Raw genomic sequence first — 12,188 nt, 5'->3', positions numbered from 1 at the left:
ACGGCCTTGGTATTTCGGAGCAAAATGAATTTAGGGTCGCGATATAAATTACAGAACTTGCATTTTCTTAAAATGATCATACAATTCACAGGCCACAGCTGTTATCTTTGATGCGCACTGAATCAATTATAGGACTTGCAAATTAATCAACCAAATAAACAAGAACTAAAGACACTTTTAACAAATTGAAGCAACTCTTCAATTTTAGCAGTCTCTTTGTTATAGATCCCATGAGAACCACCTTGACAAAAACTCGACTTCACCTTCACTCCTCGCTTCTCTAACAACTTAACGAACTCCACTTGCCTGTCAAAAAGCGGATCACCATCACAACCCAATACCGCAACTTGCAAACCCATCTTCATAACTTTCTTGAGCTTACTTGACCCACCACGGATAACCGGGTTACAATACATGTTATCCCGGTTAGTCCCAATTGGTAATGCCAATTCCCACATCAAATCGGTTACGACCAATGGTATAACTTGATCATTAATCAGTTTCAACTCGGACCTCGTTCGTTTCAGCCCACCGAAAAACGGTTGGACCAATATCAAACCTTTAAGGGTTAACGGTTTAAGCTCGTTAACCCGACTTGTTACCTCCAATCCAACTTGATATGCCGTGTTTGCCCCTGCACTAGTACCCATTAAAAAACACCTCGAAACATCTCCATGATCCCTCACCCATTCGTCTTTTCCGTCTCTAACCCAATACAACGCCTCTAAAACATCGTCGTAGGCAGCGGGGAGACGATGCTCAGGGGCAAGACGGTAATTAACAGAAACGACTAATGCATTCAGTCTATTTGCAGTATAAGAACAAAGATTGTCGTAGTTCGGAGAAGCTGCACTAAGGAGTATGAAACCACCACCATGAGCAAACACTACAACCGGAAGTTTTCCGAGTCGTTCGATACCCGACCCATTTGGCAAGTAGACCCGGACCCAAGTATTCTTTTCCGGGTTAAGAGATTTGTCCTTAGATATTGCCAGTGAAGAAACATTTGGATGAACCGTAGGGAAAAACTCGTTGATCCGAGTTATTGACCCGTCTGGATTCGGGATTATATGAAGAAAAGCGTACGGGTCGATTGTAGTATTGATTGGTGATTCATTTTGATCAACACTTTGGACTACTAGATATCTATTGTATAAGAGAAAGAAAAGAAATAGAACACCATATTTTGTTCTCATAGTCATAGTATATGATTGAATGAACATTGAACAAACAATAGCTCATTAAAAGACGATATGTAACTATTCGCTCCATCCCAATCATTTTAATCAACTGTAAACAAATAATTGGGACGGAGAGAATAATTTATGAGGCTCAAAGTCATTGTGTACTCTTGGATATAATAAATCAACTAGTCATTGTTTACTTTTGTATACCACATATCTGGCACATGTAGAATCGATTTCTTTATTACAATTGACAGCAATTGAAAAATTAATTAGTCTTGCTGAAGACGGGTCGGAGCAAGTGATGGATAATGACACTCACAAAACGGATAGAGGGACAAGATAGGCACCCCCATGTGCTTTCCTCTCTCCTCTATTTGGGTCATTTGTGAGGGAAAATGATATCCGTCACTCTAAAGTGACGGATACGTGCCGTCACAAATGAGATTTTGTATTGAAAAATAGGTTTATCAGATTGAGATTGCCTTCAGTACTCCGAAGAAGAAGTCTGCTTCAACTGTCGGTAGAGGATACTCCTGGTAAAAAAAAAAAAAAAAAAAAAACTGATTGAGATTCATACAAAAACTTCACTCAGAGGAGCGACGACACGTCGTAGCTATACAACGATCCCAATCGATATTATGTATAGCTCGATTTGTATTCGGTTCCCGGATTTCCAGGATTTGATCATATATTTACATCGGTTTACAACATTAACCGCTCTTCATTAACCAAATACGGAGTAAACAATGAATAATCAAAAATCGCAATTTTACAACTTATACGAGGTACAAAAAATCTATCTAAACTCCGAGAAAATGTTCTCCATGTATGCCATAAGTCCGCTTTTTTCAATAGGATCGACAAGAAACACATTATGAAAACCGCCTTTAGTAAATAACGATCTCACGACCACTTCCCGTCTCTTCAACATCTCAACGAATTGAACTTGACGGTCAATAAGCGGATCCCCGTCACAACCAACAACCCCGACCCACAATCCCATTTCCTTCACCCGACCCAATTTCTCCGACCCACCACCAATAGTCGGATCACAAAACTCATGACTCCGGTCAGCACCAACGGGCAAGGCAAGATACCACATTAAATCCCCAACAACCAAAGGCGTAACCGGGTCATTAACCGCCCGTAACTCCGACCCGGTTCTATTAGGCCCACCAAATGCAGGCTGAATCAAAACCATTCCCACAATAGTCAACGGTCTTAAATCGTTGACTAAGTCAACTACCCTTAACATAACATTATAGACGATATTACCCCCGGCACTCTGGCCCACTAAAACACACCTAGAAAAATTACCGTAATTTTTTACCCAATCATCTTTACCTTCTTTAACCCAACGTAACGCGTCCAAAACATCATCATACGCAGCTGGGAGACGGTTTTCGGGTGCGAGTCTATACTCGACCGAGATAACTAATGCGCCGAGTTGACCAGTCAACTCGGCGCAAAAAAAGTGAAATAAAGGGGATGCTGCACTGTATAAAATAAACCCACCCCCATGAACAAAAATTACTATAGGGAGTTTTCTTAAATTTTTCGAGTTATTAATTGCGTTACGGGGAAGGTAGATTCGAACCCAGATGTTCTTCTCGCGGTCGAGAAGAACATCTTTAGAAAGGGAAAGGGAAAGGGAATCAAAGTTGTTTGAACCGGAAGGCGGAATTGTAGGGAAGAATTCTTGTAATCTTGTGATTGTACCATCTGGGTTTCCAATTATATGTAGAAAATTGTATGGAAAAGGATCAATTGGATTAATTTGATTAATTTGATTAAAATTAACTTGTTTTTTATCAATTGATGGAGATTTAATTGGGGTTTTATGATCATTATGAAAATCAATTTTATCAATTGATGGAGATTTAATTGGGATTTTATGATCAATTTCATCAATTGATGGAGAATTTATTGGGATTATATGATCAACATGAAAATCATTGGTATCAATTGATAAAGATTTATCTGAAAATTGTTGATTTTTATGGAAGAAATATTGGATTGTGACTAAAAATATGAGAATGAATGCAACAAATGCTAGTTTTGATTCAGTGTTGAGTTGAATCATTTTTTTTTGTTGAATTTTTAGTTTGATAATTTGGGTGTCATTTTTGTGTGAGATTATTGTAGAATTTGATAAAGTTGGTATTATATGCTTAATCAAATTAATCGAAAAATTGTTAATGTGAGTAATTTTATTTGTAATAGTGCTAGCATGATTTAATTGTTAGACTTGTTTGACCAAGTAAATCTAAGGATTTTAGTAACACAAATTCTCATTTGTGACGGACATATTCGTCCCAAGTTCGTAACGGGTAACAAATACTACTCATGTGGAGTAGATAATACAAAAATAGAGTGTATAGGAAATAACAATCTGTTTTGTCTTATTTACTCACGTCGCAAACTTGTAACAGATATGTCCATTTTAAGGAAGACACAATATTTTAGTAATTGAGGCATAGGAAAATCTCCCACCTACCTTCATTTCTATTGGATATTTGAGTTTCATCCTACCACACAACTCATTCTTGTTACAATGATAGGAGTATACTATAATACTCCCTCCCATCCACTCTTTTCTTCCCCTTTGAAGTGGCACGCGGATTAAGGGTGGGGAGTATAATATTGATAAAGATATGAGTGAGGTTTGGTAATTGGAGAGAGGTATGAATAATTAGGATTAAATATTAATAAAGGAGATGAGTGGGGTTTGGTTATTGGAGAGAGGTAGGAATAATTAGAATTAAATATTAATAAAGGATATGGTGGGGTTTGATGAGTGGAGAGAGGTAGGAGTATAATATTAATAAAAACTTTCCCAAAAAAGAAAGAGGAAGAAAACCTGAATAATCCGTTTTAGGAAATAGGGAAGAAAAGAATGGATAGGAGGGAGTACTATTCTTTAGAAAATTTGTTAAATACAATAATTCGTTAGAAAGGGCTCTTTAATTAATCATTATTTTTCTTTACGTTTTTCTCGTTTTTTTGGTTTTCACGCCGACATATATAGATAACAAATGATCGGAATAAAGGGTGTAATGAAATATCAGATGTCTATTTATACTAATACAAGATATCTCGTTTCCTAATCTTAGGCAAATACAATACTCACTTGAGTAATCGCTTTCCTAAGCTAATACAAATATTCACAATGAGGACGTGTAAGACATTAGGAAAGTCTAACATGACGGAAACCCGACTTGATCTAGGAATTATTTCCAATAATACTCCTATAAATAAGAGATTTCTATGTCCATATATTTACACAACACAAATAAAACAATCACAATTATAGGATTGCAACTTTGCAAGACATACATGGAAACAAACTGCACCGAGCATCGTCGGAATTCAACGATTCAAGATGACGGAATTCTTCCAGAAGATATTCTAATAGAAATACTATCAACACTACCAGTAAAAGACTTAATACGGTTACAATGCGTATGTAAATCATGGTGCTCGTTAATTAACGACATTAACTTCATCAAGCTCCATTACCGTCTTAATTATTTTATATGCAAAGCTGACGCAGACAACGATTACTTTCTCCACTGTGACGGAACCAAAACTTACAACTCTTGTTACGACTTGAAGTTATCCCTTCTGTCTAAACAAACCGGCAACAATAATATTCCTCTGGATTTAACTCCTAAATTACTCGTCGATACTGCGATAGTAGGCACCGCACAAGGCGTGGTTTGCATTCTTTGGATGAAGTATCAGAACCTTGGGTTGTGGAATCCAGCGACTCGAGAATTCAAGGCGCTTACGCCTTGGGAGAGTAGTTACTGCGTTGAAACCTTCAGTGTTGAACCGGAATTGATTGGTTTTGGATTTGATTTTCTTTCTGATGATTTCAAGACCTTACGAGGAAAGCGATATCCGCGGGATGAAACTCAATGTTACGAGATTCACTCTTTGAAAACAAATTCATGGAAGCGGATACCAGAACCGACTGATTCGGTTTATTTTGAGAGTTTCGTAATGGGGGCTTATTTAAATGGTGTTGGTTATTGGATTGTTTACGCTTCAGATACGCGTAAACAAAAATCGTTATCAGACCGCGTTCCAATAATCCTATCGTTTAATTTCCACACGGAAGTTTTTGAGATTTGTAATCCTCCAGACGATGTAATTCTCCGCCAGAGTTTACCATATTTTTACGAGCAGGACGTGGCGGTATACAAGGACCGCCTTGCAATATTTGTTTGGCGTACTGACGGCAATACGGGAGAGTGCCAGTTTGATGTCTGGGTTGCGACTGATGTTGATGGTAATTCCGGAACTCCGTTGTCATGGCAACATTTGTTCACATCGAGTAACATGAACGATCGAAGAAGCGAGTTTGTGCATCGCGTTTATAATCCGATAACTGAGATATTCAAAAACATGAGATCTAAAAGATGTAAATATTTTGAGTATGTCGAGAGTTTATTTCCGTTATCAAGAGAGACGGGTTTGAACACAAGAGGTACGGCGTTAGAGAACTAATCTTCGTTTATGGTCGACGATTGGCGTCTGTCTGGTTTATACATATTTTTAAGGATTTTTTTTTATCAAAAACTACTCGTATTTGTAAAAATACTACTCCGTATCTTATACTCCCTCCTATCCATGGTTTTTTTCCCCTTTGAAGTGGGCACGGGGATTAAGGGTGGGGAGTATAATATTGATAAATATATGAGTGGGATTTGGTAATTGGAGAGAGGTATGAATAATTATGATTTTTTTTTTTTTGAGTAAAAGATCAATTTCATTAATAATAATAATATGTCATACAAGAATTGCAACAAAAATTAAAATTAATTGAATACAAATTTGTAAAACACAAGCAAGACAAACTCTTCCTAAAACAAAGATCGTTATTAGATAAAAGCGTTTCTGCACACCACCCTCTAAAATACCGCTGCTTCTTCATACAGCCAACTGCGAGGGGATCCATAGATCTGATAATAAAGTTTTGAAAGAGATGAATCTTGTCCGATCTCACAAATCGTAAGCAATAATCCAATATCCATTGCAGCACCATATGACTACAGATAAGACCATTGATCTTCCACATAATTCTTGAACCTCTCAAATAGAGGGATGAATCTCACACAATATGAGGACCAAACTCACACAAAGGCGAGGACAAATCTCCAATAAAGGAGAGGCAAGAGTTATTTGCATATAATTAATAATTAATAGATATTTAGTAAGAAAAAGGAAAAATTGGGGCTTACCTCCACCAAAATTGGTAGACGGTAGCCCCTAATTGATGAACTTGAAGATTAGGGTTAGGGTTTTTAAGTTTATAGTCTTACTTAAAAATAATACAAAGTACTCGAATCAAGATGGTGCGAGAAGCATGAATAATTATGATTAAATATTAATAAAGGTGATGGGTGGGGTTTGGTTATTGGAGAGAGGTAGGAATAATTAGAATTAAATATTAATAAAGTATATAGTGGGGTTTGGTGAGTGGAAAGAGGTAAGAGTATAATATTAATAAAAACTTTCTCAAAAAGGAAAGGGGAAGAAAACCTGAATAATCCGTTTTAGGAAATAGGGAAGAAAAGAGTGGATAGGAGGGAGTATTTTTTTTTCAACTACCTTTGCTTTCTTTATTTTTGGTCAATAACTACCTACGCTAAAAGTCTAGACTTATTCGGTCTGTTTTCAAGCTTTAACGTATCTCACATGACTCTTTTATTATTTTAGCCGATTTTGGGAAGTCACGATGTAATTTAGTAGATGTCCGTAGTTATTGTTTAAATGTGAAATCCATTTATTTTGCTTATCTCAAGTTAAATTGTGTTTCGATACATTTGATCATTATTGTTTAATGTTAACAAAGTCATGTTAGATTGGTTAATATTTTTGGGCTAGGTAGTTTTTGACCAAAAAATGAGAAAATAAAGGTAGTCTAAAATAAGAAAAATAATATAAGGTAATATTTTTACAAATACTCCTAAATATAAGGTAATTTTCGACAAAAAACTTTTTTTTTTTAAATTAGATTTGTATCGTATACTATTGATTTAATAGACGATTTAATGATTATCGAGTAATTGGAATGGATTAGTGACTGTTTATCTGGTTTTACACAATTTTAACGCCAATGCAAATGAGATTAGGAAAGTCTTTGTGTCACTTTAACAACTAGTTTTAAACCCGTGCAATGGTATGTATTTGGGCCAGTATTAATGTTTTTGGATGTATATTTATTTTTGCATTTCTATTGTACTTATCTAGTTGGTCTAAATCTACGATCTACATAATTTATGTTTAAATCTGTTACAAACACGTGTTCACATACACTGGTTTATAAGGAAATAACGTAATCTACTCTTGTAAATAAAAATTGCATACATAAAAAACTTTACATCCGGATAAAAGAAATATAATCTAATATAATCAACTTTAACATATGTATGTAATTCATAATATTAATTCATAGAATTTTATTTACACGAAATGTATAAAATTATTTCATAATATTAATTCATAGAATTTTTTCATAATATTATTTCATAGAATTTGTTGTAAGACGGAATTTATCGCATATTTGAAAAGACGGAAATCTGAAGAAATAAATACATTGCACACCCACGGGTCCCACCATAACATGAATTTCAAAAAAAAAAAACTGCATTAATGACGTGGCGCGCTGAGGATTGAGTATTGTCTTTTGTATTAATATAGATAAGATTAGTCTCACTTTAGACGGGTATATCTGTCTAAAGTGTAGACGGGTAATCATCACGTACATAATAAGACAAAGGGGTGACATCCTACTTTTTGTTTATCTTATGAAAGTGATATGATATTTGACCCGTCTACAACTTTAGACAGAACTACTCGTATCTCATATATTTGATTAAAGCATGCATATGCCGAAATATTTACACCTATATTAAAGCATGTTAATAATTTCAAATATCGGCAAATTTTACCATATAGGATAAGTTTTAAAATATTTGCACAAAAATTAAAAATGAATTGAAGACAAAATAAAAAGTAGAATTACGAATTAAGTCAAAAAAATATCAGTTAACGTATACACTTGAAAACTTGGCATAAAAGGAAAGAACGCTTATGAGTTACACATTATGATATCTCTATAAATTATTTTCTGTTTGAATTGATATACTAATCAGTATATGTAAATGACCATACTAAAACCTCTTTGAGCCTTTGAAATTATTTTACGACCCGTTAATCGCAAAACATATTTGGTCTCTATGTCCCATAACATTACTCGTGTCTCATATCTTTTGATGCACACATTCAAAAGTCATAAACTAAGTTGAATATATTTTTTAGTTTCAAGGTATTCAATATTTGACTGATAGAAATTGGTACAAAATCAATTTGAAAATCAATTTGATGTTCATTTTTGTTAACAGGGTGGACTCATTTCATAGTAAATATTAGTTGTGTATGAGTTAGTATGTAGATATAAATTTGATGATCATTGTGGGCCATTTGATTAGTGGGCTATGGATTTTGGTAATATTGTGTTTAGTATGAGGTGAGTATTTAGGCGGGAAATTAAAAAAGATATTTATGGTTTGTGTTTTATTATTTATAAGAAATAAGAAATAAGAAATTGGTCACTTTTATCAATGTAAATAGAATGTAGATTGGTAAAAGTGACCAATTTATAAGAAATAGTGAACATTTTGTGAAAAAATAATTGTTTTTTTTTTAAGTAGTCACTGTTAATAACAAAATAGTGTTAACTTTTAATATCAAAAGCTAAATTTTTACCATAAAATGGTCACTTTTATGTGGCCCCACCATATTAGGGTATCATATCATAGTATAATTTGTGATTGAGAATTAGGCCCTTAACATTCTAGAGTGTAGACCTCTTATTAATGTTCGCTAATGTTAAATATACATCCAATTAAAACTCTCTGATGCATACCCTTTTATCCTTTATTAATGTTTAAACAATGTCAACCTACTCATAATCAAATTTCATTCTCATAAATTGCATTAACTAATAAAAAAATTTGAGGGAGATCGGAGATAGTCTCTAAATAAGTTATTGATATAACATTGTACTCATTTATTTATTTTCATGACCATTATATAATTATATTGTTAATCATGACTTGAAACGACTCTTTAACTTTGTATATATTCTTATAATAAGTGTACTCATTTTATTTTTAACCATGTTTTCACCCGTTTTATTGCCCGTGGTACTGTTTTGTATTATAATTATAAAATAAGCTTATAATAAATTTATTGTGAGACCTTCTCTAAAGACATTTACCTATTGTTTCTCAAATCCAATTTGTTAGTTGTTAGATTATTCAATTTACTCGTAATAAATAGCTATTCACACAAGTTTAAAAACGTAAAAAGAATGATATTGAGACTAACGATTATCTAAATTGCATGATTAAACAATATTGTCTAATCGAGTAAAAAGATGATGCTTGAAAAATTTTAATTCATGTCAAACAATTGTATATATTATATTGGATATGAAAATTATTTAAAAAAAACCACAAAATTCTAAAACTAATTATGATATTATGGAGACCTTAGAATATAGAGAAGTTAGTAAAAACAACAATAAAATATGGTGGTATAAATTAACCTTATGCTAACAACATAAAATAAATTTTATATATTGGGCTATTTAGTTAGTGGACCTATTTTTAAAAAATCCTAAAATCTATGTTAAATTAGGAAGTGAAGTTTTGGAGGGAAAAAAATATGTTATGGTTGTTGTTTTATTATTTTATATAGATAGATAGATTAATAATTTTGATGCCATGTCGAGATCAACATCTAAAGAAAAATTAAGAGAAGGCTTGAACAATACTAAAGAGGAATCTATATTTAAGAGAAATTACTGATACAACGAGTAATGGTACAATATTAAAAATGAGTCTAGCACTTTCCCCGCGTTGAAAACGAACGGTATTGCCTTTTACGGCTTCAACACTCCTCCTGAATGCAGTCCATCCATTACATAGAATGCGATCCTTGACAAACGTTACTCCATACTCATTCGTGACGAACCTCGATCTGATTATCATATTATGATCATTTCCAGCACAATCAACTACGACAGGTATAAGAGTACCTCAATCAATCACGGCTCTTTCATCTTCGTTTAGAAGAGGCTAAAACATGTCTGATAGAATAACAAATCTCACTACAAGAAATTCAGTCTCGGGCGACCGGAATAGGCGACTGATTTTAGTCGCTAAACGTAAATTAGCGACCAAAAACGGTCGCCCAGATGTAGTCGCAAGGCCTAGTCGCCTAAATGATGCGGGCGACTGATTTTAGTCGCCTAAATGGCGACCGTCGTCACCTCAGTCGCCAAAATTGCGACCAAACGCCGTCGCTAATTCTAAAATAAAAAAAATAAAAAAAAGGAAACAGATCTGCAGATCTGCTCAAAAAATACTCTCGCCAATATAAATTTACACGACAAATTTGCTTATTTTCACAATTACTTGGGTCTAAAATATAAATTTACATTACAATCCTTTCTTATTTGAAACTAAATATACTAAATTTACATTAACAATATTACAAAAGGCATATTCAAACCAAATAAATAAAAAAAAAAAAAAAAGCATAAAAACACCTAGAATCAAAATTTTAAATGTAAACTAAAAAGTTTAATATAAAACTGCCTAGAATAATCAAGCCCGGAAACAAACCCGATCCGTTTTCCTCAACTCTTCCAAAAGCCAAGATCCGTTTAGAAATATGCATCTTGTTTTAAGATGTATGTTGGAAGCTCTTTGAAATTTTGTGGTTTACTAGGAAAAACAAAGAGGAAGATGAAATTAAAAGAGGGTTTTATTTTTTTGGAAATTGTTGAAAAAAATTGAAAGGGTATACGAATAGTAGAGGGAGAGTGTTAAAGAAAGAGAGTTTGTTTTTTATGTGTGAAGGTGATAACTGAGGGAGGGAGTTTTATTTTTTGTAAAGTGTGGAGGTGGGGATTAAGGGAGGTGTCATCTGATATTTTTATTCTATTCAGACATTTAGCGACTGAAATAGGCGACAGATTAAGGGGCAGTCGCCAATTTGGCGACGAAAAGCGGTCGCCCGATTTTAAAAAGCGGTCGCCAATGTTAAAAAATGTACGGAATTTCTTCGTCGCCACTTTGGCGACTAATTTTAGTCGCCCGAATATTTTGTTAGTCGCCAATTTGGCGACTCTTCTTTTCAGTCGCGTATTTTGGTCGCCCGAGCACATAATTCTTGTAGTGTCTCTTTTAATCATTTTTTTTTGTAAAACCTGAGTATTCGCCGGAGCGGGCCCCATTGAGATCGGCGATAAAAATGAGGAGAGAAATTAGACCATCTACAACAACAATAAAATCTATACTCAAAGTTGATATTTTTTACAATTATTACCCCCACAACAACAAAGAATTTATCAAAATATGATTTTTTTGTAAAACTCATCATATTTGGATGAGTTTCACAAAATCTTACTTTATGATAAAGACATTTTTATTATTGTAGGGGAATGAATATGAAAATATCAATTTTAGAAATGGGTTTTTGTTGTAGGTACTCACAATGAGAGATTATATGTCTTTTATTGTCTTATATATTGATCCAAGTCCCTCATAAGTACCAAAAAAAAATATATTGATCCAAGTGGCATGAAGTTTGCTAATTGTTTTTGTGCAAAGTTTTTGGGAAAAATATCATTTTATGATAAAATGAGGTGGAGAGGTTGATGGTCCCCAAAAAAACAACAAAAACTTTATGTTGTTGTGGATGCTCTAACTAAAAAAATTGAAGATAATAATAATAATAACAATAATCGTGATAAAACACTAATAAAAATAACAATATTCGTGGCAAAATACTAATAATCCGTGACAAACGATTAGTAAATTGTGGGAAATATATTAAAGATGAGTTTAGCACCTTCCCCGCGCTGAAAACGAACGGTAGTGCCTTTTACGGCTTCAACACTCCTCCTGAATGCAGTCCATC

The 12,188-nt window shown here is 33.8% G+C and overlaps 3 protein-coding genes across 3 annotated transcripts; 1 reads left to right on the top strand and 2 right to left on the bottom strand.

The window, feature by feature from the left end:
• Positions 1-29: 29 nt before the first annotated feature.
• Positions 30-1,310, bottom strand: LOC141606626 (carboxylesterase 20-like). Its single transcript, XM_074425826.1, has one exon. The coding sequence runs from the start codon at positions 1,221-1,223 to the stop codon at positions 147-149; it is 1,077 nt and encodes a 358-aa protein (XP_074281927.1). The 5' UTR covers positions 1,224-1,310; the 3' UTR covers positions 30-146.
• A 578-nt stretch (positions 1,311-1,888) lies between these two features.
• LOC141609441 (carboxylesterase 20-like) lies at positions 1,889-3,386 on the bottom strand. Its single transcript, XM_074428489.1, has one exon. The coding sequence runs from the start codon at positions 3,268-3,270 to the stop codon at positions 1,984-1,986; it is 1,287 nt and encodes a 428-aa protein (XP_074284590.1). The 5' UTR covers positions 3,271-3,386; the 3' UTR covers positions 1,889-1,983.
• Positions 3,387-4,523: 1,137 nt separating this feature from the next.
• Positions 4,524-5,699, top strand: LOC141608743 (putative F-box protein At3g16210). The gene has a single exon (XM_074428087.1). It carries the CDS (start codon positions 4,524-4,526, stop codon positions 5,697-5,699), a length of 1,176 nt encoding a protein of 391 aa, XP_074284188.1.
• The last annotated feature ends 6,489 nt before the right edge of the window (positions 5,700-12,188 follow it).

The sequence above is a fragment of the Silene latifolia genome, chromosome 10 (genome assembly GCF_048544455.1).
Source record: "Silene latifolia isolate original U9 population chromosome 10, ASM4854445v1, whole genome shotgun sequence".
In the NCBI taxonomy this organism is placed as follows: Eukaryota; Viridiplantae; Streptophyta; class Magnoliopsida; order Caryophyllales; family Caryophyllaceae; genus Silene; species Silene latifolia.
The sequence above is the reverse complement of the archived record's forward strand: the minus strand, read 5'-3'. Positions and strand labels throughout refer to the sequence as shown.